At 39.6% G+C, this 27,470-nt stretch overlaps 2 protein-coding genes and 1 long non-coding RNA gene across 3 annotated transcripts in view; 1 reads left to right on the forward strand and 2 right to left on the reverse strand.

Annotated features, from left to right (window-relative positions):
* LOC138964044 (uncharacterized) overlaps nt 1–27,470 on the reverse strand; it is a 428,123-nt gene that overhangs the window by 20,654 nt on the left and 379,999 nt on the right. The gene's annotated exons all lie outside the window — the stretch shown is intronic.
* Nucleotides 1,635–12,392, forward strand: LOC138964030 (ubiquitin-conjugating enzyme E2 N-like). Its single transcript, XM_070335904.1, has 5 exons — nt 1,635–1,770; nt 3,748–3,849; nt 4,838–4,982; nt 7,005–7,145; nt 8,976–12,392. The coding sequence occupies exons 1-5, from the start codon at nt 1,741–1,743 to the stop codon at nt 9,023–9,025; spliced, it is 468 nt and encodes a 155-aa protein (XP_070192005.1). The 5' UTR covers nt 1,635–1,740; the 3' UTR covers nt 9,026–12,392.
* On the reverse strand, nt 16,219–27,136 carry LOC138964031 (ADP-sugar pyrophosphatase-like). Its single transcript, XM_070335905.1, has 7 exons — nt 27,101–27,136; nt 22,464–22,546; nt 20,428–20,477; nt 19,798–19,905; nt 17,924–18,019; nt 17,394–17,449; nt 16,219–16,301 (listed from the first exon to the last, which is right to left on the reverse strand). Exons 1-7 carry the CDS (start codon nt 27,134–27,136, stop codon nt 16,236–16,238), a joined length of 495 nt encoding a protein of 164 aa, XP_070192006.1. The 3' UTR covers nt 16,219–16,235.

Here is a 27,470-nt window from a genome sequence, read left to right on the forward strand (position 1 = left end):
ATGGAAAATAGAGCAAACCAACTAACCAACCAACCAACCAACCACCCAACCAACCAACCAACCAACTAACCCACCAACCAACCAACCAAACAAACAAACAAACAAACAAATGCGAGTGAACATCCACAAACAAACCTTACACTGAACACAATTTTAAAACGTCTGCGACATCAACATGAATTTGTGGGATATATATTTACGATGGGGGTAGGGGTTGGAGGCAGGGATCAGAGAAGGAATTCTGACAGGACCAGCTGGGTTTCTGTGAAGCAAAAATATAATCGGAACACTAGATTTTCGTGTTTCATTGACATCAACCAGGGGCGGACGAGGAGGGGGGGGGGGTTCTGGGGTTTCCGGACCCCCCCCCCCCCCCAGCCAAAAAATAAAAATATTTTTGTGTGTTTTTTTGGGTTGAGTTTCAATTTTTGGGGTCTTAATCAGTGACAAAATCTGCTGCCTGAAACTGGTAATGATCATCCTCAGAATGCACCAGATTGCAGCATTTTGCATCCTTTTTTTCAAAATTTTCCGGGGGGACATGCCCCCGGACCCCCCTAGCAAGCTAGGCGCTTCGCGCCGTCGGCTCGGCGCTTCGCGCCTTCACACCCATATCTTCACAATATACTTTTGGAAACCCCCCCCATAAAATGAACTGATCCGCCCCTGTCAACTGACTGACAACATCATGTATAGTTGTCAAGTCGTCTGACAGTGCGGAGAAGCTACCGCAGCCTATCAACATTAATAAATGAAAACAACTATATCATAATTATGATGAAATAATACACCAATAATTGTGAATTTTCATACGATAATTTGTATATTTGAATTTGCTCAGTTTCTTATTTGTTATTTGTCCCGGAGTTTTGGATTACGGGCAACAAACACACAAATGGAACCCCCTTTATAAGACCCCCCAATTTAAGACTCTCTCCTTTCTAAGACCCGATTTTCTCAGATTTGTGGAGGTCTTAAAAGGGGGGAAACTGTACTCCGATGAGACAATAGAGATATTCATACACAAGCAACGGGCGACAATCGCCGACAAACACGAACAAAGCGGGACGCTCCTTATGGGCTAGGGTTATGTCCCGTCTAGTGGATCGTTCGTTTTCATTTAGCTGGCATTTGATTTTTGTTTGATTTAAAAAAAAAATTCTTATTCCTTTTTTTTCTTAAATGAGAAGGAAATGAATGTTTCATTTTTTTCCCAAAGCAAACGTTCCATAAACTGACCTTTTTTTGTCAATTTTTGTTTTGTTTATATTTTTTTCAGTGTATGAAAAGCAACGAACAAAAAACTTTTTACACAGACAAGCAAATGCCACAGAGGTGACATGTAAATGACCAGAAATAAAAAGTTCTCAATAAAAAGTTGAAAAGAGTAATTTCACTCGAGATACTCAAAACGAAAGCATCATTCCGACTTATTTACGGTTTCTCTAGTTCCGGCGGTTTGTGTCACATGTAGTCACTTCGTTTGCTAACATAATCGCAGTTTACACAGTGTGCAGTCAGTAAGTGATAATCTTGCTGGGTTTTCTTGAATTATTTTGCGTACTTTCTTTGTTTCTCCTTTTTAAATCTATCACACCAACCGTGTAGGACTGTGATTAAGATTCGAAACTATAGAGGAAGAGAAAATGTTGGACAGCTCTGTGTAAGTGGTCGCCATCTTGGAATTTCCGGCACGATTTCTCGTGTATTCTGTATGAGCTTGAACTCCAACAAACACGAATGGCTGGGCTTCCCAGACGAATCATAAAAGTAAGACATTGAGAGTGTAACACGGGTGTCGTTTGTACTTTGAACTCACATGTCAACTGTTTATATAAGTGCTTCAGTCGCATTGTTTTGTTGATCGATGCTGTAGTCAAGTTGACGTCTGAAATTGGTCCCACTGAAATGACTTGCTAACTTGTTGCGCCGCCTTCAAATTGTCTTTGCCCATGAGTATTACTTGGTTTCATTCAGATGATACGTGTTGTAATAATTCCTCGTATGTTAGGCATATGCATACATTTCAAACCGATTCGTCCAGATTTACAGTCACGTGAATTATTATTCTGTGACTGAGAATCGTGGTCGAAGTTCGGTGCATCGTAAAGTACCAGGGGAATTTTGTACGACTATTTGGAGACACGAGTTAGAAAGCTATCCAGAGAAAGTTATCCATGTAACAGTTTTCTTCTTTCAATTAGCTGAAATAATTGTCGGATTGCTTGTTACTGTGGTTGATCTTTATCATGTCACAGTTTAGACTCTAGTTCAGAGGGTACATGTCTTGCTCCAGGTCAATGCACAGGTCTATGGCTGACTATGACTATGAGTATGACTAATTGAGTAATTCAGTAACGTATGACATAAAACTGAAATGGGTGGGTTTTTTGTTTGTCCACAGAGACAAAATAGGCAACCTCGGGAAGATATTTTCCAATAAAACGGAAATAAACCAGATCTTCCTGCGTGAACATTTAATGATCGGATCATCACACTCACAGGCCTAGACTGGCTAGACAGGATTTAAACATGAGTTGGTTTTAAAGTATACTGTGAGGGTCCTTCCAGAATTAATAAATGCCATAATTTGAAGGTGCTTTCATTATATGACACTTGAGCAAAAGATAACTGAAGTGTTTCTAACAAGTAAACTAAATAAACAACATAGCATGGTGTAACAATTTACATCTAATTTGACATGCGCACAGTTGTTGAATGAAGATGAATTATAATTTATCAACATGATTATGCTTTTGACTCAGTGTTATCAATTGCAAACTTCTTGTTTTTACTTTTATGGTGAACATTTCCAAAGAAATTAAGTGGTTTTACTATAACTAGTATAAAGTAACCTTTATAACTTTAACAGTTAAGTCGACGACGTATACTTTTCCACTTCCAGTGTTGTTCCCAGGACCAGATTCAGAGGACAATAGGTCAGTTGGACCTAGATTGAAAATATGAATAGGTCCAAATGTCCTGGCTACAGAAACATTGTTCTGTCAGAAACCTCTAATATGTCAAAACTATCAGACGGTTAACCGGCTGTGCATTAGAACTTAGATACACACACAAAAAGTGTGCGTCAATGACTGAGGCCTGAGGAGAACACTGCTTTTCCGATCCGATGCATTGTTGTGACCCCTGGTACTAATAGTCAGTGTTGTTGCCAGACCTCGGTCTTCGGTCTCTGACGCATTCCTTTCTGATTTGACGCATTGGACCTAGCCTTGTCCGGTCGATGGACCGATAGTTTTTACGTTTTGGTGGTCAACTGACCGATACATATTCGTACAAGGCGGACAAGGTCTGCAATGAATGGAATGGGAGTTGTAAAGTCGAAAACAAACCCCTATCGAAATTCTCATGTTCGCTATGAGTGAAAATGCACTCGGTGCCAAGTCCGTGTTTGTCGTCATTGACACTCGAGGCTGCGTTTACGGAAATACCCGATCCAGCTGGTGTACCTATTTACCGAAAACGGCGCAAACAGCGGAAAGTTCATCAATATAATACAATTTGGACCTATTGTTTTTTTAAAGCCAGGACATTTGGACCTATTGTTGTTTCTTTTAGGGAGGTCCAAATGACCTATTGTCTTCTTAGGCTGGCAACAACACTGAATAGTGATAGATACCATCACCAACTATTTTACATCTAAACATTTTTTGTGTAGGATGCATCAATTCAGCATTAACTTGTCAAATTAATTAGAAATTGTATCCAAACCATTGTCTGTTACAGGAAACACAGCGGTTGCAGGCAGATCCTGTGCCGGGCATTAGCGCTATTCCTGATGAAGCCAACGCTAGACATTTCAAAGTGGAGGTGGCGGGGCCGGTCAAGGTAAGACTAAGAGGGTAAAAGTTCCTGGTGTGTGTGGTTCTAGTGTGAAAGCAATGGATCTGGATGCACATGTACGTCGTGTGTGCTTGGCTATTAAATGCTAGAAATTTATCAGTATAACTGTAACTGAATTTTAATTATGCGTAGTCCACCGGCTCCCCCTCTCTCTCTCTCTCTCTGTACAATGAAAACATTCCTATGTTACCACCGTTATTACTTTAGTGTTAGACTAGAGAGTGGACAGTTTTGTCCTGGTTTGTGGTGTTTTTGCGCTTGTGACGTTTGTTATCTAGTTCTAGGAAAACAAAAATCACACTCTTGTGGAAGCAGGAAGTAATGTTTGTTTCTCAAGTGTCTGATTTTCTGCTGACTGCAGTTTGTGTCAAGTGACATCACGTCACATTTATTCATTGAAAAACTAAAAATCAATCTGTCTTGCTCATCTTTGCATTCATATCCAGTGTCTTTGTGTGTGTGACTAGTGTCATTCTCACACTTCAGTATCACTAGCAGTAGAAGATCTGGGGACAAAGTTATTAAAGGTACCATCCTTCTTGTGTCAGCAATCGCATTCATCATCTCAGATCTGTTCAGACTTTTAGTTTTACATGACTGAAAAGCCCTCCCACTAGGACAAATACCAAGATCAATAACCTGGCTGCCCTGGTGCAGAGTATGAATATATTGATGATTTGATTTAATCTTGCAAATCACCAATGGCCATCTGCAAAAATGATTCAGCCAAAAATTTCAACTCTCCATAGTGCTCTTGTCCTGTGTAAAAGTTTGACTTGGAGCAGATCTGGGTTGGCCACAACGTGGTGCGTGTGTTCTATTATTTTACAGGGGAAGAAATTAATCTTTACTATCTCGGTTATTGTAGCATTCAATGATTTATTATTGTCATAATCATAATCATCAGTTACACTTACAGTTAGTGACCAACCTTGCTAATTATTTCTTGCCTGTCCATTCTCTTGTGTTGCAGTCGCCCTATGAAGGTGGTACGTTTCATTTAGAACTTTTCTTGCCAGAAGAGTATCCAATGTCCGCCCCAAAGGTCCGCTTCATGACGCGGATCTACCACCCAAACATTGACAAGCTTGGAAGGATATGTCTAGATATTTTAAAAGGTGAGGTTACGTGTCACTGTGTCTGTGTGTCACTGTGTCAGTGTGTGTGTGTGCGCGAACAAGAGAAACGAATGTACTCTGAATCTGTTGTTGGTGCTTGTGTGGACGCTTATGCAGAGCAGTATACTAGTCCTGTGCTTCTTTTGGGGGGTTGGGTGGGAGAAAGGGGGAGACTCTAGTCGGTTGTGCAAATAGTATTTAACCATGGGTGTGAATGTGAGTGTGGACGTGGATATATGATTTACTGCAACATTCAAAACAAAATCATGTGCTTTTTATATTTAGTCAAGTTTTGACTAAATATTTAAACATCGAGGGGGAATCGAAACGAGGGTCGTGGTGTATGTGCGTGTGTCTGTGTGTGTGTGTGTGTGTAGAGCGATTCAGACTAAACTACTGGACCGATCTTTATGAAATTTGACATGAGAGTTCCTGGGTATGAAATCCCCGAACGTTTTTTTCATTTTTTTGATAAATGTCTGATGACGTCATATCCGGCTTTTCGTGAAAGTTGAGGCGGCACTGTCACGCCCTCATTTTTCAACCAAATTGGTTGAAATTTTGGTCAAGTAATCTTCGACGAAGCCCGGACTTCGGTATTGCATTTCAGCTTGGTGGCTTAAAAATTAATTAATGACTTTGGTCATTAAAAATCTGAAAATTGTAAAAAAAAATAAAAATTTATAAAACGATCCAAATTTACGTTTATCTTATTCTCCATCATTTGCTGATTCCAAAAACATATAAATATGTTATATTCGGATTAAAAACAAGCTCTGAAAATTAAATATATAAAAATTATCATCAAAATTAAATTGTCAAAATCAATTTAAAAACACTTTCATCTTATTCCTTGTCGGTTCCTGATTCCAAAAACATATAGATATGATATGTTTGGATTAAAAACAAGCTCAGAAAGTTAAAACAAAGAGAGGTACAGAAAAGCGTGCTATCCTTCTTAGCGCAACTACTACCCCGCTCTTCTTGTCAATTTCACTGCCTTTGCCATGAGCGGTGGACTGACGATGCTACGAGTATACGGTCTTGCTGAAAAATGGCATTGCGTTCAGTTTCATTCTGTGAGTTCGACAGCTACTTGACTAAATATTGTATTTTCGCCTTACGCGACTTGTTCATTTTGGAAATAAATTCTATTGATTGAATGAGAAAGGGCGTGAGAAGTGAACTGCTCTAAGAATGTTTGAAATCCAAAGAGTATTGTGCCAAATGTTACTGTGGAGCCCTGCTTTCAAGACCCCTCATTTAGGACTTGTAACCGGCACGGTTGGCCTCATGGTAAGGCGTCCGCCCCGTGATCGGGAGGTCGTGGGTTCGAACCCCGGCCGGGTCATACCTAAGATTTTAAAATTGGCAATCTAGTGGCTGCTCCGCCTGGCGTCTGGCATTATGGGGTTAGTGCTAGGACTGGTTGGTCCGGTGTCAGAATAATGTGACTGGGTGAGACACGAAGCCTGTGCTGCGACTTCTGTCTTGTGTGTGGCGCACGTTATATGTCAAAGCAGCACCGCCCTGATATGGCCCTTCGTGGTCGGCTGGGCGTTAAGCAAACAAACAAACAAATTTAGGACTTGTAATCAAAACACAAGAATGGTGCCTTTCTGGAGCATTACATTTCTAAAATATAGCATTTGCAAGAAGGATGTATCATTGTACATGTATGAAGTAGGTCCATGATCTGGAAATACTTCCAGTTTTGTTTGTGTGCATACCTACAAGCTGGGCCTTCTCTGTGGTGATGAGAGAGGCCTTGACAGATCTTTGTTTCAGTTTAAACATCAGATGTAAGTTTAAGAAAAAAAAGGAAAGGAAAAGAGAAACAGAGGACAGAAACAGGAAAAAGACCATTTTAAGTGAAACAGTACATGTACTTTTTTTCTTAGATTTCCAGAACATTTTTCAAGAACAGCGACATACATTTGTTTGTTAATCAGCGAAGACCCTAGTTCTAACTGCAATTTTAAGTACAAACAATAATCCAACATTGTTTTTTTCTTGTGACAGACAAATGGAGCCCAGCACTACAGATACGAACAGTGTTGCTGTCAATTCAAGCCCTGCTTAGCGCACCCAATCCAGATGATCCATTGGACACCAATGTAGCCGAGGCATGGAAAAAGGATGAAGAGAGTGCCATTGAGGAAGGTGAGGCAGATCAGTGAATTGAACCACAGATACTCTACCTAGAGTGTTTTGATATCACAAATACTCTACCTAGAGTGTCTTGATATCACAAATACTCTACCTAGAGCATCCTGATATCACCTCCCCCCCCCCCCCCCCCCCCCCCCCCCCTTGAAATTTTAAGGGGGTCCAAGGAACCCATCAGTGGAACTTTACAGGGTCCAATAACCAGGAGGACTTTTGGAAGTTCTGCAAGACGGTCTCAATAGCAGTATTTATCATATCAGTTAGGTTCACTCCATAAATCATTGTCAGTAGAGATCTAGCACAAAATGTTCTTGTCTTCAAAATCAAATACCAAGGTGTAGGAACAAAATCTGGGTGAAAACACTCTTGCACTTTGGCACATCTTATATTAGGATACTGTTCCATATCTGCGTTTCTGAAACTTATCCTTGGTCATACTCATACTCAGAGGTTTTTGAGTTTGCAATTCAACTAAGGTTTAGACTAGAGGCAAGAGGCCATCTATATCTATATACGGCTTGTCTGTGTCTGTCTGTCTGTCGGTCACTTCACGATGCACGGCCAAAGTTCTCGATGGATCTGCTTCAAATTTGATGGGCATATTCAGGTAGACCCAAAACACCATCTGGTCGATGAAAATTTTCAACATGTGCTCTCAGCGCGCAGCGCTGAACCGATTTTGGTTTTTCTGTACATCCATTCTCAGTAACTCTTCCTTATCTTCTCCAGTGTTTTGCGCATTTATCTCCCTTCCTTCGTACGGTGCGCCGGCAAAGCCGGGTATTCGGCTCTACTTCTTCCCGGCAAAGCCGGGTATTTATCTAGTATAATGATATATGTCAAGGGAAGTAACTTTGTCAGAGACCTTTTGAACTGTTTTGTGGGTTCTCAAACTCTGTTCCCAACAAAGTGATTATCAATCACCTATCTCATGAACAACCATTATGATACATGACAGTTATTGATTCATTTGCGATTAAAGATGAATGGTGTTTGTAACTGTTTATATGAGTATCTGCAATGACATGACAGATATGGAAGTATATAATAGGCATTGAGCAAGTAAATCTGCACATTTTAGGTAAAGTTGTTTGATCATCAAAATCGTTGGATGGTTTTTTTAATGGTAATGGTGGACATCAATTGTTTCAGTTCTACAAATTTAATTAATTCATACAAGAACAGTGTACAGAAAATGCTTAAGTGGAAGGACTATGTGATCTGTGTATAGCTGTCTTTTCTTTTATGTTTCTGTGAACTATCACTTTGGTCAGTTTTATGCTATTGCTAAGTTATCATTGACACTCTCAGATTACATTTATGTATTGAGGATCTGATTAGGCCAACAAAAAAAAATTGTCTGTTTCTGGTCACCCGACCGACCCTAAATTTCGGCGCCGACCCTAAACTTTTTTTTTCCAAACTCAAATTTTTAATTTTTTTTTGGGGTGGTAAAGGACAGGGTGAGAAAATGAACAACAAAAACGTGTGAAAACGAAAGTCCGCTGACGATTTGTAAATGTGTTGAGTGTCTTGTCTCTATGTATAGTGAATCCAGTCTCTTTGCGCGATTTTTAAAGTTAGTTTTATTGGTCTACATTTGGGGTAAAAAAATTAAAAAAAATAAAAATAAAAAATCCCTACCTACCGACCCTATTTTTTTTAGCCATGTTACCAGAAACAGACAATTTTTTTTTGTGGCCTTATCATTTTCAGTAACAGTCTAACACTCTTGTCAACTTCAGCAGCCTTTCATTTGCTCCCTTCTAACTGAAATAATGCTTCAAATCAAAATAAATGTATACAATGTCTTGTCTGTTGCAGCTCGCCAATTCACAAGACAGCACGCCATGGGCAACAAGCCACAGCAATGAGAGCGGCTAGACTCTAAATGACTACTTAGGTTTTTCCCTCACTCGTACGACTGGACCCACGAGTCGGTGGCCAAGCTTCGGTCGCCCTGGTTCCATCCCTGACGCTGCGAAGGCGTCAGCAAGTTTTCAAATGTGTGGATGTTCAACTCATTTATTTTTTTGGTTATGTTGATGTTGCTGCATCCTCATCATCATGAGCCGAATGAATGATTATGTTTCTGCATGAAGTGCTGTAGTTGTGTTTTTGTTTGAATGTAATGTTATCTTTTCTTTTCTGAAAACTGGCATTTTCCTTTTACAGCACGCACTTTTTTTCCCCCCATAAGAGTGTGAGAGAAATGTGGTCATAGTGTCTGAGAAAAGGAGGTGGAAAAACTGTTGTTCTTTTTTTCTTTTGGTTTAAAAAAAAAGTAATCAATGTGTAAAACTTATTTCTGCTTTTTTAAAATTTAAAATTTCATTTGTTTTATGTTTATGTCTCTGCTTCATTTGCTAGTCACATAAATATTGTCTTTAATTTTTGTGTTCTTGAAGTTCTTTGGGAGTAAACTGGCTTACAAGTTACATGCAATTTGTATCATTTTGAAAGTGAATGACTTGCTGCAGAAGACTTGCAAATGGTCACAAGTAAAACTGAGAGTAAACATTAATCTTAGGAATGGATCTTCGGGATGCTAGAAATTATCTTAATTGGGTTCTTGCAGAACATACTGCGTTTGATTTTACTTGCCGCAAATCAGCAGGTTTTGAATTTGATCAAAAGTTGGTGCCTCAGATTTTCTCAAGGCCTTGGCCCTTGCAGTCATTTCATCAATAAAGCATTCTGTCACGCTTTCTTGTATGAGATAGATAAAATTAAAAACAAAGCAGCTGTCTTTTGTGGATAGAATACAGTTCTGTAAAGTAAAAGAAAGACATTTGAAGTGGTAACTGGTTCTATTTGCAGAGCACTTTGCGCACGGTCCAGTAATATGTCGTGTAATAGCTCACTAATATTTCAACAGATCAAAAATGGCTTTGACATTTGTAAATTCCTTTTGTCATTCTAGATCTCAGATAAACACTAGTATTGGGTAATATAGGGCTCATTTGACAGTTTTGATTATGGTCTGGAAACTGTTAGTATTACTACTTGATATGCTTTTGCCTTTGAAATTGACCTGTGGGTCTGGGACAATCACCTTTTGGATAAATTTAGATTTGGTTGGTTTTTATTGTAGCAAGTCAAACCATCTGCGCTTAGTTTGTCATTTTTTTGTTTGGTTTTACCTGCCCATTTCTTTTCTCGTGTTGTTGTTCAAGAATTTCCTCAGCTTTGCTGTGTACATGTTTGAAAAAAACTGCATTTCTTGCAATTTTTTTTTTTATTATTCTGATAGTTAATTGGCATGAATGAATGGTTCACTATTTTCTTGAGAGTTGATATTTGCATGAGCGTTTGTGCAAGTGGTAGCAATACTGAATAGAGGTGTCCATACAAACTGTACTGTGTCCATGTTTGCAGGGTGTGTGTGTGTGCTAAGTTGTAATGTGTTCTGGGGTTTCTTCCTGTTCAAGATTGGTGTGTGATAGTTGAAATATTCTCTTGCTTCTTGTAACTTGTGGCAAGAGAGGGATGGATGTGTTTGTTGAGTGCACCCGTTTCACATTTTGTCTTTTCAAGTGTTTTGCGGATGGGGTTTCCTGCTTTGGTTGTAACTTGCATGGAGCGAATGCCAAGCTCTTTATGTTTGTTTCATGTGACAAATTGAAAGAGGCAATAGGTAATGTCAGGCACTTGAGTGGATGTAATTACAGACAAAAAGTGATTGTTCGAGATTCCCATGAACGGTCAGACCCCCCGCGGGTTAGGGGGAGTCCCATATTGGTTGGGACGAGAAAGAATTTACCCGATGCTACCCAGCATGTCGTAAGAGGCGACTAACGGTTCTGTTTCTCCTTTTACCCTTGTTAAGTGTTTCTTGTATAGAATGTAGTCAATGTTTGTAAAGATTTTAGTCAGGCAGTATGTAAGAAATGTTAAGTCCTTTGTACTGGAAACTTGCATTCTCCCAGTAAGGTCATATATTGTACTACGTTGCAAGCCCCTGGAGCAATTTTTTGATTAGTGCTTTTGTGAACAAGAAACAATTAACAAGTGGCTCTATCCCATCTCCCTCCTTTCCCCTATCCCATCTCCCCCCCTTTCCCCGTCGTGATATAACCTTGAATGGTTGAAAACGATGTTAAACACCAAATAAAGAAAGAATGAACGGTCAGATATCAATGCCAATAATATCACCTCTAGGGAAAATTGTTCAGAGTAAGAACCTCTGAAATTGTCAGCGTAAAATAACCTCTTTAATTCAGATGTGTTAGCAGACGGCACAAACATGTGTTTTTGTGCCGGACTTTGGCAAACGAATAATTAATCAGCAGTGCTCAGTCAGTGTTTGCTCTTTCTAACCAAATTTTGGCACAGGCTTTTGTCCGTTTCATGTTAAGTTCTTGAAAAAGCAGATTGGATTTTGAATTGTGACGTGTCACTTGAGTACATGCTCGGACTGCATGAGGTGTATCAATCATTGCTCTGATGTGTGGGCAGCTGCATACTGCAACAGTCCATTGTTTTACTTAGATTGACAGGGACTTTCTGATTCCATGCATTTTTTATATTTTCTCAGTTGAAATTATGGTGATAATACCTCCTTTTTGTCAGATTTCATCAATGTTTTTTGTTTTGAGGCTGTGTAAGCCTTTTGTTTACTTGTTTGACTTTATTCTTAAGTAATTTAAGTTTAGAGATATATTTGTTACAGTTGTCACATGCGTGATTGCAGGGGTGGTTGGGTGAGAGTGAGTGTCTGAGATCATGTGTTGAGTGTACAGTTACACAGTTTGGTGGAACGGTTGAGGCTAGATGGTAGACTAGATCGTGTTTCGCTGCACAGTACTAAACCATTTTGACGCAGAACTGTTGCATATTGACAAGAGACTAAGGCTTTAACATGCTACAGGCAATGCTATCTTGCACCTTTTCTGCTCAAGTGTAAGGATATGAGAAAGTAGAATTTTGCCGTGATGTCCATTGAGTACATGAATTTATTCTTGATGCGACACATTGTGTTTTTCTCTGAGAACCTAGACTGACAAATAGAGTAATGAAATAGGAACACCTGCTACGAGTATGGTTTCAGGAGTTTGACATGGATGTAATAAGATGTGTAAAATTCCTTTCTCTGTTCAGGAAAGAACGAGATAGACTTTCTGTTGATTATATGTGGAGAACACTTCTACCTGTGTGTACTCTTGTATGGAGACTGACTGTTCACCGATTTGTGCATTGTGTAAAAATCCAACATGGACTAATAAAATATTTGAAAATGTGCACACATTTGTCTTTTGGTCCACCAGGTTATTCATGATCAGGAGAGATGGAACATGCATAGTAGACTATTGCACAGAGTTACACACTTTAGGTTAAGACATTGTTGGTAGACAGTAGAACATGTACTTCAGAAAGTTTGTAGTCAGGCAAAATGAACCACTTCACTTAAGCAACCTTTTCAGTTATTTTTAGCTTATGCATGTTTTTTTAAACTTTGCATGCAAGCTAACCATAGTTATTTACATTAGTGTGCATAATTTTACAAAGATACATTGATAAACACCAGAGATGCAAACCAAAAATTGCAATTAAAACCTATTCAGAAAGGTGTCATCTGCATAATCCTATTGCACATGAACTTGACTTTCTTCTATGTCCAAACATTTATCACCTGTCAGGTATAATTTATATAATTATCCTCCTTTGCGCGTGTCCTGACAATCTCTTTACCTTTGACCCGACATTCTGTTAGTAATTCAGCCCTGTTTCGGGCCTGAACAGCAAACATCCTTCATGAGTTTATCATAATCCTGATACACAATGTAACATTCTTGGCATGTACCTTTCTGTTTCAAAATTTCAAACCCCGAGACAACCATTGATGGTCTACAGGCACAGCAAAATTTCTTCCTTGTCTTAATTACTTTACGTAACTCGACAACATACAGCAAAAACATCCAATTTCTCCCTGTGAGATTTCATTGCTTTGCCATTTGGACAAGGGCAACAGCGTATGCATACACCACAGAATGGACCACATCACCCTTGGCTGAACACTCTGAAACATAGGTAATGGGAATACTGGATGATGGAAAATAAAACAACAAATACTATGATTTTCAAGAAAGTGACCTGAAAGTTATTAATTAGTTAGAGAAAACCCATGGTTGGGAAAAATGCCTCCCCATCAATTAAAAATGCAGAATCTTGCAGACCAAAGACTATGAACAATGTTCTTGTATGTCTTTTAGTTAAAAACAACAACTTGCAATACTGAATAGTTATGCTGTGACTTTCCTACACATTTTATTTTGCCATTTACATAATACAATGTGTAATGGGCCTGTAAGTTTATCAAAAACATTTTTTTTAAACCCACACTTACCAATCATCCTCTGATTCTCTGAACATCAACTGCATTTTATCTCCAACACTATCAAGAATATGCATTGCAACTGTTCTGCAGTGATAAGCTGTTTCTCATTCCATGCAGACAAACATGCAAATCATCACAGGTAAAGTAGTTTGTATACTGTCCATTCGGTTTTGACATTTCTGATCAATCTTCTGCAGACAGTCAGTTTTGCTTGAATTTCTGGATAAACACTAAAAAATGTAATGAAATTACATGTATCACTAAACTGTAATGAAAATATCACCTAAAAAAAAAAAACTAAAAAAAATTCAGGCATGCTGATAGGGATATCAATCATCTTGGCGGATAATGCTTCAGAAATGAACAATCATTATGGCAGACACTGCTAAATATTTGTGAAACTGAAAGCATTCAACATCTAAGATGCAAACACTGTACTCACTGTTTAAAGTGGCTAGGAACTCATCCTTAGGCACACGGAAAACCTCAATGAATTCTGCACGCGGGTAATGGAAACACTATAAATTACAATACATGTAGGTCCTCTGTTTAAGAACTTCCACTTTAACAGAGTTTAAGACTTTCTTTCCTCCCTTCTTAGACCTTTTTTCAATCAGATTATCTCTTCATAAAGTCTGTCAATTTAACCCATTTCAAGACTCCTTTTTATGACGTGATTTTCTTGTAAGAATCATAATCAAATGAGGTAGAGGGCTATACATGTAATAATATCAGAAACAAAGGTATGCAAGCGCTCTTAATGAAATTTTCAATTAATCAAATGAAGTAGAGGGCTATACATGTAATAATATCAGAAACAAAGGTATGCAAGCGCTCTTAATGAAATTTTCAATTAATCAAATGATATTAACTAAATTAAATGAAAGTTTCAATGCTTGTTATTCTATCAGGTGACAAAAAAGATTGGTTCTGCATAACTCTCTCGTACTCTTTGTTGCACAATATTTAGAGCGCTTGTGTCCCTAGTTTTTCAGATCGATTTTCTCATAGTTATGAAGGTCTTCACAGGAGGGTTTCACTGTAGTACACATAATGAGAAGATGCCCTTAGGACTAACCAAGACTGTCCCCATCCTCATGAGAGGTTTTCTTGAGTCATGTATTTGGACCAATGTACCATCCTTTTTTGGGAGGTGTCCTTTAAATTATCAGAAGGGCCTTCAATTCCAAGGTACCATTCTGTTTACAAACACTGTCATTTTACCAATGAAAACACTAACCATAACTGACAAGTAATCACAACAAGTCCGTTTTTCTTAGATCTGACAAACAAGTGAATGCCACACACATTCTGCAACTAGTTCAAACATCAATAAACAGTTTTGGAAATAAATCTGTCAGTTTTTTATTGGTCATTGCAAGAGTAGCTCACCCTTGGAAATACTGGGGCAAACAAACCAATGTGACAGTGAAATCACGCAAATGACTGACATCCCAGTGAAAATGAGCTCCGATCTGTGCTTTCTGTGCTGTCCGTTCAATTTAACGGTCTTCATTGAAGTTGACTATCCATTACCATTGTGATCGGGTCACTCAGTGCACAGATCGTTGACCACATGTGGAGACACACCGCTTGCTAGTGATTGCTCAGTACAATGTTAGGTGGGTTTGTTTGCCTCGGTATTATAGGAAAAAGAAACTTCTACCACAACCCTTAGAAACCGACAGAGTTATTTCTGGAATTCATCTACTCAAAAAGCCAGCCAAATGCATGAGCATGACACAACTCCAGGGTTTATCTCATTGCAGAATATAGAAAATAACATACCTGTGTCATCTGTGGGAGGAACATTAGCAAGCAAGAAACCAGCAAAGCACGGCAGAACATCCAATTCCAATAGACCAGAGCAGGAATAAAATGAAACAGACAAAGTAATACGGAATAAAAGGGACATCCGCAAGTACATGCAAAGCTTTTTAACCTATTTTCAGCTATAACAAAAAAAAGTGGAACTTCATCTTTTAAAATAATAATAATAATGCATGTACATGTATTGATAAAACTGCCGATTATTAGGTATTCATCTTTTCAATAATAATGTTACATGTATCTAGGTACAAGTGATTTAGATAGTAATTTAAGCCACATAATATTATTACCGCAGGCAGAACTCGTACTGTGATCTTTGAGGCACAATCGATCACCATATTTGAAACAACCTACGAATGAATGTCGATAACTGTTTCAAAAGGTGAACCCAACCATAAAAACACAACAAAATGATTTCAACAAAAATTATAACATTAAATCAGAAAAAATACACAAGAAAGGTATGTTATTGGAACGTTTATTTTATGACAAAAACTTGTGACGTTTTGTTTTGTGACAAAAACTTGTGACGTTTTGTTTTGTGACAAAAACTTGTAACGTTTTGTTTTGTGACAAAAACTTGTGACGTTTTGTTTTGTGACAAAAACTTGTAACGTTTTGTTTTGTGACAAAAACTTGTAACGTTTTGTTTTGTGACAAAAACTTGTGACGTTTTGTTTTGTGACAAAAACTTGTGACGTTTTGTTTTGTGACAAAAACTTGTAACGTTTTGTTTTGTGACAAAAACTTGGAACGTTTATTTTATGACAAAAACTTGGAACGTTTATTTTATGACAAAAACTTGGAACGTTTTGTTTTGCCATAAATGAAATTAATGTTCCAATAACATACATTTCTTGGTTTTTTATTCTGAATTTTGGATCGTTGGCAGTCTATTTGTTTTTAGGTTTATAGATTTAAAAATCAATACACAGACCTTGGTGTTGTTGAGGGTTGCTGTTCTCTGGCACATCTCCATTGATCTGTGACATCAATCACAACACCGTCAGTATCAAGACACAGAGTGATATATGATATCAAGACACAGAGTGATATATGATATCAAGACACAGAGTGATATATGATATCAAGACACAGACTGATATATGATATCAAGACACAGACTGATATATGATATCAAGACACAGACTGATATATGATACCAATACACGCACAGACTGGTGGTATACACAGACGTTCAGAGAAACACGAACGTCAAGTTCAAGTCACACCAACTGACCCCTGACACACAAATTTTGACCCGTGCACAAGACGTTGTATCGCTAAACGAAGCGCAAATAAGAAATAATAATAAAAGCAAAGAACAGAGCAACAAGATATGCAAACATCTAACAAAGACGAGCAAGCAGACTGACAGGTCTAATGAAAAACAAAGAGGCAATAAGTCGGAAACAAGATCGCGATTCTTTCCTTCGCTGCACGACACAAATCTTCTGTGACCTTTGACCCAACATGCCTTGCTTGCACGATGCAAATCTTCTGTGACCTTTGACCCAACGTAGCTTCCACATTCAATCACTAAGCTTAATATTTACAACTGAAAACCGAGGGGTGGAATACTGAGAGGAACCTACAGAACTGTGCATCCTCAAACCTGACATACTTATCCCAACATTTTATGAACTCAAAACACAGAAAGTTGCTTTCACACGCCAGCTTTGATTGCAGCAACGTGCTGGGGCACCAAAACATGTATTATCAAAACGGAACTTGTGTTTCAAAGCATGGCTCCCTGTGTTGATTTGGCACTTATTTTCTCACTACCAAAATGATGACAAAAACGATGTTTGGTGGTTTGTTGTCAGACCAGCTTTTTTGTCGGTCCTCGGGGGGCATATCGACTTTTGTTTCATATCTATTGACTGCAGCCTTCGGCCTTGGTCAATACATATGAAACAAAAGTCGATATGCCCCCCGAGGACCGACAAAAAAGCTGGTCTGTCAACTACCCATCAAACATCTTATAATAATTATGTCCTCAGTCAATTTCAGAATAAGAACACACACATTCTTATCACACAATAAACAGTACTTGTACACGGAGTAGTTCTCACCTCTAAAGTGACCATATTGACTGTGCTGCTGGACAGTCCTGGATCCAGACTGATTCCTGCAAACACAATCACCATTAGTATCAAAGAATGGCAAATGTCAATCACGGGAAATTATCAACCTAGTCTCATCCTCCGTCCACCTGCTCTTTTGCAGTCAAACTTTTTTTTGTACATGCTCCTTAATTTGTTGCTAATGTATCCGTAGCTCTTTCGGTAGCAAACTGACTTTGTAACCTGTTCGTCGCTACCAGGCCCATGTACCGTAGGAGATCTGTCTGTATTTTCCATAGTCAACATTCAGTGTAAGTGGACGGTATTGTACCACCCTTGTATGCAAATGCATGCACAACAAGCAATGCGTGCATTAAAGATCCCAAGTTTCCAGTGAAAGTCTAGGGACTTGAAAACACACAAATACCCAAAGCAGGCACACCCTCGCAGATGACATCATGCAGCTATACACACACATGGTCATGTGGCCTGCAAAACTCTCACCAGAAGATGACAAAGGAATCCATAAATGTACTTACCTGGTGAGCAATCCTTAGGAATACCAGTGTAGCCCGTTTCTTCCTTCATCTCACGCACAGCACATTCTAATGGGGATTCTCCTTTGTCTATCAGACCTATATATTGAGAGAAAGAAAGAGGAAGAAAAAAAGGTTTAGTTTCTTCTTGACATAAAGGATTGCAAAGACTTTATATAAATCAAACCTCTAAAGTGACCATATTGACTGTGCTGCTGGACAGTCCTGGATCTAGACTGATTCTTGCAAACACAATCACCATTAATATCAAAGAATTACAAATGTCAATCACGAGCAATTGTCAACCTTTTGGATTTATGTCAAGAAGAAACTAATCTGGCTTTGTTAATCAGTGTGACCAAACAAAATACAGATACAGAACTGCAAGTACAAAGTACAGAACTGCAAGTACAAAGTACAGAACTGCAAGTACAAACACACACGTACACACACACAAGCACACCATCTCCCTCTTTTACCTTTTCAGCAATATCAACAAGTTCACAAAGACCTTCACATTTGTAACAAGAAGAGCAAACGCTCGATCGAGTCACTTTCGCAGTTCTGAATATTATATGAGGCATCAGATGGACAGGAAGAAATTGCTATTCACAACACAATGAGTCACGTTCACATAAAATTTGAGCCCGGTCACTTTTATAGTTTCCGAGAAAAGCCCAACGTTAAGTTGTGTGTTGCCGAACAGAAAAGGCTAGTTATCTCCCTTGTTTTTCTGATAACGTTCGTAAAAGGCTACAGATGTAAATACTTTGATGTAAAGAATAATCCTACAAAGTTTCAATCACATCCGATGAACTTTGTCAAAGATATAAAATGTCTAATTTTTCCTTTGACGCTGACCTGTGACCTTGAAAAAGGTCAAAGGTCAACGAAACCATCGTTAAAGTGTAGAGGTCATTGGAGGTCACGACTAAACAAAATATGAGCCCGATCGCTTTGATAGTTTCCGAGAAAAGTCCAACGTTAAGGTGGTGTCTACGGACGGCCGGCCGGCCGGCCGGACAGACTAACACTGACCGATTACATAGAGTCACTTTTTCTCAAGTGACTCAAAAAGCATACACAAGCAGATTTAATTGATACATCTATATATTAATACATGTAGAACAGATCACTTGATTTGCGTAATATTTGACAGTGTATTTGACTCAATGTTCCATGAATTAACTGATATAGAACTGCAAGTACAAAGTACAGAACTGCAAGTACAAATTGATCTTGGTGTTTTTTATTCTTCACTGTTTAAGCACTCTATCAATCTGATTCGGATTTTTTTTGGTTCAAATAATGCTATACATGTACATCCTAACAATAAAGTGGACTGGGTGGCCGAGTGGTAACGCACTTGCGCTCGGAAGCGAGAGGTTGCGAGTTCGACCCTGGGTCAGGGCGTTAGCAATTTTCTCCCCCCTTTCCTAACCTAGGTGGTGGGTTCAAGTGCTAGTCTTTCGGATGAGACGAAAAACCGAGGTCCCTTCGAGTACACTACATTGGGGTGTGCACGTTAAAGATCCCACGATTGACAAAAGGGTCTTTCCTGGCAAAATTGTATAGGCATAGATAAAAAATGTCCACCAAAATACCCGTGTGACTTGGAATAATAGGCCGTGAAAAGTAGGATATGCGCCGAAATGGCTGCGATCTGCTGGTCGATGTGAATGCGTGATGTATTGTGTAAAAAAAAATTCCATCTCACACGGCATAAATAGATCCCTGCGCCTTGAGTCCGAGTCTGGAGATACGCGCGCGATATAAGACTTCATATAATATAATAATAAAAAAAATATCAAAACATGCAAGCATTCGATCAGAGCTCAAAGCAGTGAGAGCAATAGAGAGAAACTAATTCTTCTCACCAGCAGGAAATTCTATGGAGTAAGCTTTGAGCGGTGGCCGATACTGCTTGACCAAAATCAGGCTGTCCTTTTTTTGGCTTTGCTTGATGATAGGGATCACTACCACCGCTGAAATAACAAAGAAAAGGTGAACCGTAAGTAAATGATCTAAATTGTTACATACAAATAAAAGAAGTGCTGATACATTCTACAAATACATGCAATAAAAAAGGTACATGAAAACCTCTTGAATAATTGTATGAAAGTGAAAAGTCTGCCTGAAATATGTTGTATTAATTCTTTTTATTTAGGCATACATGTATTTCTGGCATGGCATGTTCCTGTCAAAAAGTAAAGAAAAAAGAAAGAAAATTTTTTTTGCTTCGTTCTTTTAGATTTTTAAAATAATTTTGTGTGCGTGTATTCTGTAAGTTGCAATGCAAGACAAGGAATTGCAGCTTCATGCTTCAATTATAGTTAAATTTGCTTCTTTTTCATATTTACCTTTTATCCCTCAAAGCAATATAACACATTGTTCTCCTTGATGCATTGAATTGTAAAAGAAATACTTTCAATAAGTTCAGAAACATCACTCTAATTTTTTTAAAGAAAACATCGAAATAAAATACTCCCTGTCAGCTGAATTCCTACCATCTGCTCCATCTCCTGTGTTAGTAGTTCTGTACACTGCCTCCCATTTCCTGCACACGCAAAAACAAGATACAATTCAATACAATACAATACAATATCTAAAAAAGAGAAATTACATTGTGGATGACGTTGAAAACAGTCAACAACATTTATTAAAACACTCAAGATATTTTCACGGTTTTTATGCATAAAAGAAGAGGAAAAAACAGTGCGATGACCCATTTTTACATGCATTAAATTCTTTAACTTCATTTGAAAGTAGTAAACTACAACACAGTCATGTTCCAGATACTCTGACCACTCTGATCCATCTCCAGTTGTTTCACTGACATCAAGAACTGGATGACTGAGAACAAGTTGAAGCTGAACAGTGAGAAGACGGAGGCCCTTCTCGTTGGAACACGACAGAAGATTGCTTCCCTCACTGTGACCGACCTCCAGCTGGATGACGCGACTGTTCCATTCTCCCCTGCTATCAAGAGCCTTGGCGTCTTTCTCGACTCCACTCTCTCCATGCAGACACACATCTCCTTCATCATCAAGACCTGCTTATTTCCACCTACGACGCATCGCCTCCATCCGTCGCTACCTCACCCACGACGCCTGTGTCTAGCTTGTTGTCTCCCTCATCTTCAGTCGTCTGGACTACTGCAACTCCCTTCTGGCTGGCTTCCCCGCCTCATCCATTCATGGCCTACAACGAGTCCAGAACGCTGCTGCCAGGCTGACGTTTAGGAAGACGAAGCGAGACCACATCACCCCCCTACTTCGCTCCTTGCACTGGCTCCCTGTCAACACCCGAATCTCCTACAAACTGTCCACTCTGGTCAACAAGTGTCTCAACGACTCTGCTCCCGAGTACCTTCAATCCTCCCTGGACCTGTACACCCAGCCCTCCGACCGTCCCCTTCGTTCTGCTGCTGACCCACTCCGCCTTCACATCCCTCGCTCGAAACTCGCATCTGCTGGTCAGCGTGCATTTCCCTCCGCGGGCCCCTCTGTCTGGAACTCCCTCCCGCTTGAGCTTCGCCAGAGCCCCTCTCTTGACGCGTTCAAGAGTAGGTTGAAGACTCAGTTCTTCCCATAGCTGGCTGCGACTTTCATGTTCGACGTGATGTGTTGTGCCCCAAAAGACATTCTTGTGCTGTGCTCTGTGAGAGGTGTTTTCTTTGTGCTTAATATTATTTTGTTTGGACCTAGCTATTGATGTGTACATTGTTGTTTGTTGTATGTTTATCAGGGTTTGCTAGTGTGTGATAGGGTTCGTGTTCGTCTGTAGATGTTAGTCCTGTGTTGACAACTCTTCGACAAGCGCTTAGAACTGTACCCACGGAATACGCGCTATATAAGCTTCCTATTGATTGATTGATTGATTGATTGACCACTTGATAAGGAAGGAAAAAGTAATCATCTTATTTGGGGAGAAAAAAATATGCATTTGTTATGTACTTTGTAATTTTTTAAAGCCTGAGAACAGTAGTCTGTACCTTTCTTTGCCAGTTGGATCTTTGTAAGTGATTTCGTTGAGAGACAGCCACTTCGCTTTTGCTATCTCCTGTAAAAATGTGAAGAAGAAAAATTTCCCAAAAGGGATGATAATCTTAAAATATACTAATGCTGACAGTAGTAAATACACAGATAACATGCATGCACCAGACAAAAATATACACGCAGTGCTCACATTCTGAAAGGTATTCCAACTCGGAGTGTACATCACTACATGTATTATCATCTTGGGCAATTATGTATAGTTTCCCGTTAACACACACCCTCGCCTCTCAATATATTGTTAAACACTGCATGTTTTTGCTATGCTTCACCTTTTAAAATGTTGTAATAACATTCAACAAAATGTCAAATGTACAATTAACTTAGTAGCCTTTGATTAGTGCATTTAAAACAGAACCAGCAGACAAAAAGGATTTAAGCAAACAAACAACTCCAGATAAGATACAAGATTGACAGACAGCCAGTTGCATGACACAGGTAGGAGGACAGACACACACAAATGTGAATGTATGTAAACCCTGACATACTTCATTTCTGACATGCTGGCTTCTCCCTGTCCTAGCTTCAGAATCACCTGAATCCTCCATGTGTCGTTTTGCACCAGATAGTCCTGCGGATGTCATATTCGTCTCTCTACACAATTTGAAAAGCCACGCCGCTCTTCTTTCGACTGCTAGCAAACTAGCCAAGCTGTGGCTACAAACTGTGAGGACCGTCCGAAGAGTTTGTGTTGATTCAGATGCTGCCCTTTGCATAAGCAAAGCAGTCAACATCCAAGCAGCAATGGGCTAACTGAGCAACAAGTATATATCTATACTAGATGAATACCTGCTTTGCCGGGTACGGCTTTGCCGGGAAGAAGTAGAGCCGAATACCCGGCTTCGCCGCACCGTACGAAGGAAGGGAGATAAACGCGCAAAACACTGGAGAAGATAAGGAAGAGTTACTGGGAATGGATGTACAGAAAAACCAAAATCGGTTCAGCGCTGCACGCTGAGAGCACGCACGTGTTCAAAATTTTCCACGATTGTGTCCGGGGTCTACCTGAATATGCCCACCAAATTTGAAGCAGATCCATCGAGAACTTTGGACGTGAATCGTGAACACACAGACAGACAGACACACACACACAAGCCGTATATAGATATAGATGATCATGTGATGTTCACGGAATGTATGCTCAACTTCTTTAGTTAAAAGTTTTCATTCAAGCAGCTTCTCATCACTCAAAACAGATACGCAGAAGTCAACCAAAAGTGGGTGCATTCCCCTGTTGGCGTTTTTCCTGTATACAGAGAATGCACCCAAATGCATTTCCTGTAAGAAAGTACGACACTGTTTAAATCTTGCACCAAGAGCGTGATTCATCTCAGCGTTGCTTCCCTTGTGACTGTCCAAAATGCGGTTCAACAGGAGGACTTGATCAGTTGATGGATTTTCTCATCTCTTCATTTAAAATTGCAACAATGAATCGAAGCTCCTTTGAAAAAAAAACTCATTCAAAGACCGAAAAATATCAAATTTTACTGATGCATGGCATCATGTGACTCGCATCGAGATTGGCAAAACGCTACAGAAAAAGCACTCGGGTGCATTCCCTGTATACAGGAAAAATACCCACTTTTGGTTGACATATATACACATTTACTAGATGAATACCCGCTTCGCCGGGTACGGCTTCGCCGGGAAGAAGTAGAGCCGAATAGCCGGCACCGTACGAAGGAAGGGAGATAAACGCGCAAAACACTGGAGAAGATAAGGAAGAATTACTGGGAATGGATGTACAGAAAAACCAAAATCGGTTCAGCGCTGCGCGCTGAGAGCACGCACGTGTTCAAAATTTTCCACGATTGTGTCCGGGGTCTACCTGAATATGCCCACCAAATTTGAAGCAGATCCATCGAGAACTTTGGCTGTGAATCGTGAACACACAGACAGACAGACAGACACACACATGCCGTATACATGGGTGAAAGCTATGAAAATCAAATTGACTGAAAATTTTTTGAGGCAGGGGTCCAGGGGCCGCCCAGGCCCTGGCGGGGTACGGGGCAGGGCCCCGTTAGGGGGTCCAGGGGGGCAACGCCCCCCGGCCGAAAACGAATTTTTGCATTATACATTGTGATTTTGTGGCCTTTCCTGGCAAAAAAATACACTTTTTGTCACTATCATGCAGGTCAAAAAAATACCTTCAGATTCTAATGATATGGTAAAAAGGGTAAACAAAATCAAAACAATTCACAGAAGTAATCATTTTTCTTTTGTATCTTTTCACACTTGCATCTTCCAACACAACGACACAATGGATAACAATTAACATTGACAACAGCCAATTACTAAATGAAATAGAAACTGAACAACTGAAATAAAAGTTCGAAATATTTAATTATAAGAAGCAAACATTGCCAGACAGGCATTGAAATAAATGATGAAACAGAATGTCACACATGCAAACAGCATGATGTAGCACTGCACAAAGTAGCAACTAAGCAGTAGCATCTCTTATAGTGCAAAGTTCTCAAGGAAAAGCACTTGAGTTTCAAGCACCAAACTTATCACACACAGTTTTAGTTTCATGAACTCCAACCAGTCCCATCGCCATTTGTTGGCTAGACCAGCATCAATAAGATCTGTCCATGCGTTTTCCGTCAAAACCGGTATCTTTGTCGCAGAAATCGTGTCACCACTTCATAATGCCTGCCAAAACGCGAGAACTTTTTTTTTTATCGTGATGCAGAGCGAATCCGAAAGCGAAGAAACCTCACCTACGGGGTTTACCGCATAGCAGTTCAAAAACGCGTTCCGCTTAAAAATTATTTTTTTTTTAATTTTTTTTTTTTTAATAAAAATTGCGGATTGACGGAATTTCCGTCAGACTTATTTTCAGATTGACGGATTTCAGTCAATTGACGGGCTACTTTCACCCATGCGTATATAGATATAGGTAGACCCCATCTGCCTTTAAATACACTCACTCTTTTTACATTTAGTCAAGTTTTGACTAAATGTTTTAACACATAGGGGGAATCAAGACGAGGGTCGTGGTGTATGTGCATGTGTCTGTGTGTGTCTGTCTGTCTGTCTGTGCGTGTGTGTAGAGTAGAGCGATTCAGACTAAACTACTGGACTGATCTTTGTGAAATTTGACATGAGAGTTTCTGGGAATGATATCCCCGGACGTTTTTTTCATTTTTTCGATAAATACCTTTGATGATGACATATCCGGCTTTTTGTAAAAGTTTGTTTGTTTGTTTGTTTAACGCCCAGCCGACCACGAAGGGTCATATCAGGGCGGTGCTGCTTCGACATATAACGTGCGCCACACACAAGACAGAAGTCGCAGCACAGGCTTCATGTCTCACCCAGTCACATTATTCTGACACCGGAACAACCAGTCCTAGCACTAACCCCATAATGCCAGACGCCAGGCGCAGCAGCCACTAGATTGCCAATTTAAAAGTCTTAGGTATGACCCGGCCGGGGTTCGAACCCACGACCTCCCGATCACGGGGCGGACGCCTTACCACTAGGCCAACCGTGCCGGTTTTGTAAAAGTTAAGGCGGCACTGTCACACCCTAATTTTTTAATCAAATTGATTGAAATTTTGGCAAAGCAATTTTCGACGAATGCTGGACTTTGGTATTGCATTTCAGCTTGGTGGCTTAAAAACTAATAAATGATTTTGGTCATTAAAAATCGGAAACTTGTAATTAAAATTAATTTTTATTAAACGATCCAAAAATAATTTCATCTTATTCTTCGTCATTTTCTGATTCCAAAAACATATACATATGTTATATTTGGATTACAAACAAGCTCTGAAAATTAAAAATATGAAAATTATGATTAAAATTAATTTTCCGAAATCGATTTAAAAACAATTTAATCTTATTCCTTGTCGGTCCCTGATTCCAAAAACATATAAATATGATATGTTTGGATTAAAAACAAACTCAGTAAGCTAAAAAGACTAGACATACAGAAAAGGGTGTTATCCTGCTCAGCGCGACCACTACCGCACTATTCTGCATGGCTTGTCGATTTCATTGCCTTTGCCACGAGCGGTGGACTGACGAAACTACGAGTATGTGGTCTTGGTGAAAAAAGCAGTGCGCTCAGTTTCATTCTGTGAGTTCGACAGCTTGACTAAATGTTGTTATTTCGCCTTACGCGACTTGTTAATATAAATTTCACAGGTACAATACTACCCCAGGCTCACACAAGCACTCACTTATTCACGGAATGAGCATGTCAATTTTTAAAGCTCAATTTAAGGTTTACCACTTTTACCATGATTGTGTCTGTCACCTTTTAAACGGGAAGGCAAGGGGAGGGTAACAGATGTCATAGGTTGGACAAGGCCTGTGAGTGTAATTAGTTCATCAAGTCTCTATGTTTGCCCCAGTTCATTAAGCTGGGTGGCCGAGTTGTAACGCACTTGCGCTCGGAAGCGAGAGGTTGCGAGTTCGACCCTGGGTCAGGGCGTTAGCAATTTTCTCCCCCCCTTTCCTAACCTAGGTGGTGGGTTCAAGTGCTAGTCCTTCGGATGAGACGAAAAACCGAGGTCCCGTCGTGTACACTACATTGGGGTGTGCACGTTAAAGATCCCACGATTGACAAAAGGGTCTTCCCTGGCAAAATTGTATAGGCATAGATAAAAAAATGTCCACCAAAATACCCGTGTGACTTGGAATAATAGGCCGTGAAAAGTAGGATATGCGCCGAAATGGCTGCGATCTGCTGGTCGATGTGAATGCGTGATGTATTGTGTAAAAAATTCCATCTCACACGGCATAAATAGATCCCTGCGCCTTGAGTCCGAGTCTGGAGATACGCGCGCGATATAAGACTTCATATAATAATATTGTGGTGTGCATTCTCTCTGTTTACAAAGGAGCGGTACAAGAGAGTGTATTCATCATAAGGCAGCGTAAAATTCGTAATACAGACACGCTCATGTACTTAAACAAAAGTGGAAACATCAGTATCCAGGTTAGATTTTTCCTTTTCAATATTTCGGCAAACTGCATTCTTCAGAATGTTATTGTTATGAAAATATGGACTCGTGCGGTAAATGCACCTCAGATTGAGACTGATATTCGATACTTGGCTACGTAGCCTATGTGTGGCACACCTAGCCAACCTGTTCTTATTCTAGCTCACCCTGTCACGCTTGATCATTGCCAGGTCAACACACATTTATGATCAATGCTAACCTCGGTCATAGAAAGCAAAAGTACCAACTTCAACTTTACTATACATAAGAGTTGCGTCGCCTTCTGGTCGACTTCCGTTTCCGTGTGCGCATGCGAAGAACAGGGGAAGAAAAGATCGTCTGCTACAAGACTTTCGTTATGACAGACTTTCGTTCGACAATGTCTATCCTTAGCGGATTATGACATTATTCAGTTATTCTGCAGAAAAACAGAAATGCTGGAGAAAAACCGTTCTTTTCTGCAGCATTTCTGCATAATGTCATCTTTCGCGAGAGCAACGTTTTTTTCTGCAGTAAAACAGTTTTACTGCAGTAAAA

Source organism: Littorina saxatilis, linkage group LG4 (genome assembly GCF_037325665.1).
Source record: "Littorina saxatilis isolate snail1 linkage group LG4, US_GU_Lsax_2.0, whole genome shotgun sequence".
Lineage (NCBI taxonomy): Eukaryota > Metazoa > Mollusca > Gastropoda > Littorinimorpha > Littorinidae > Littorina > Littorina saxatilis.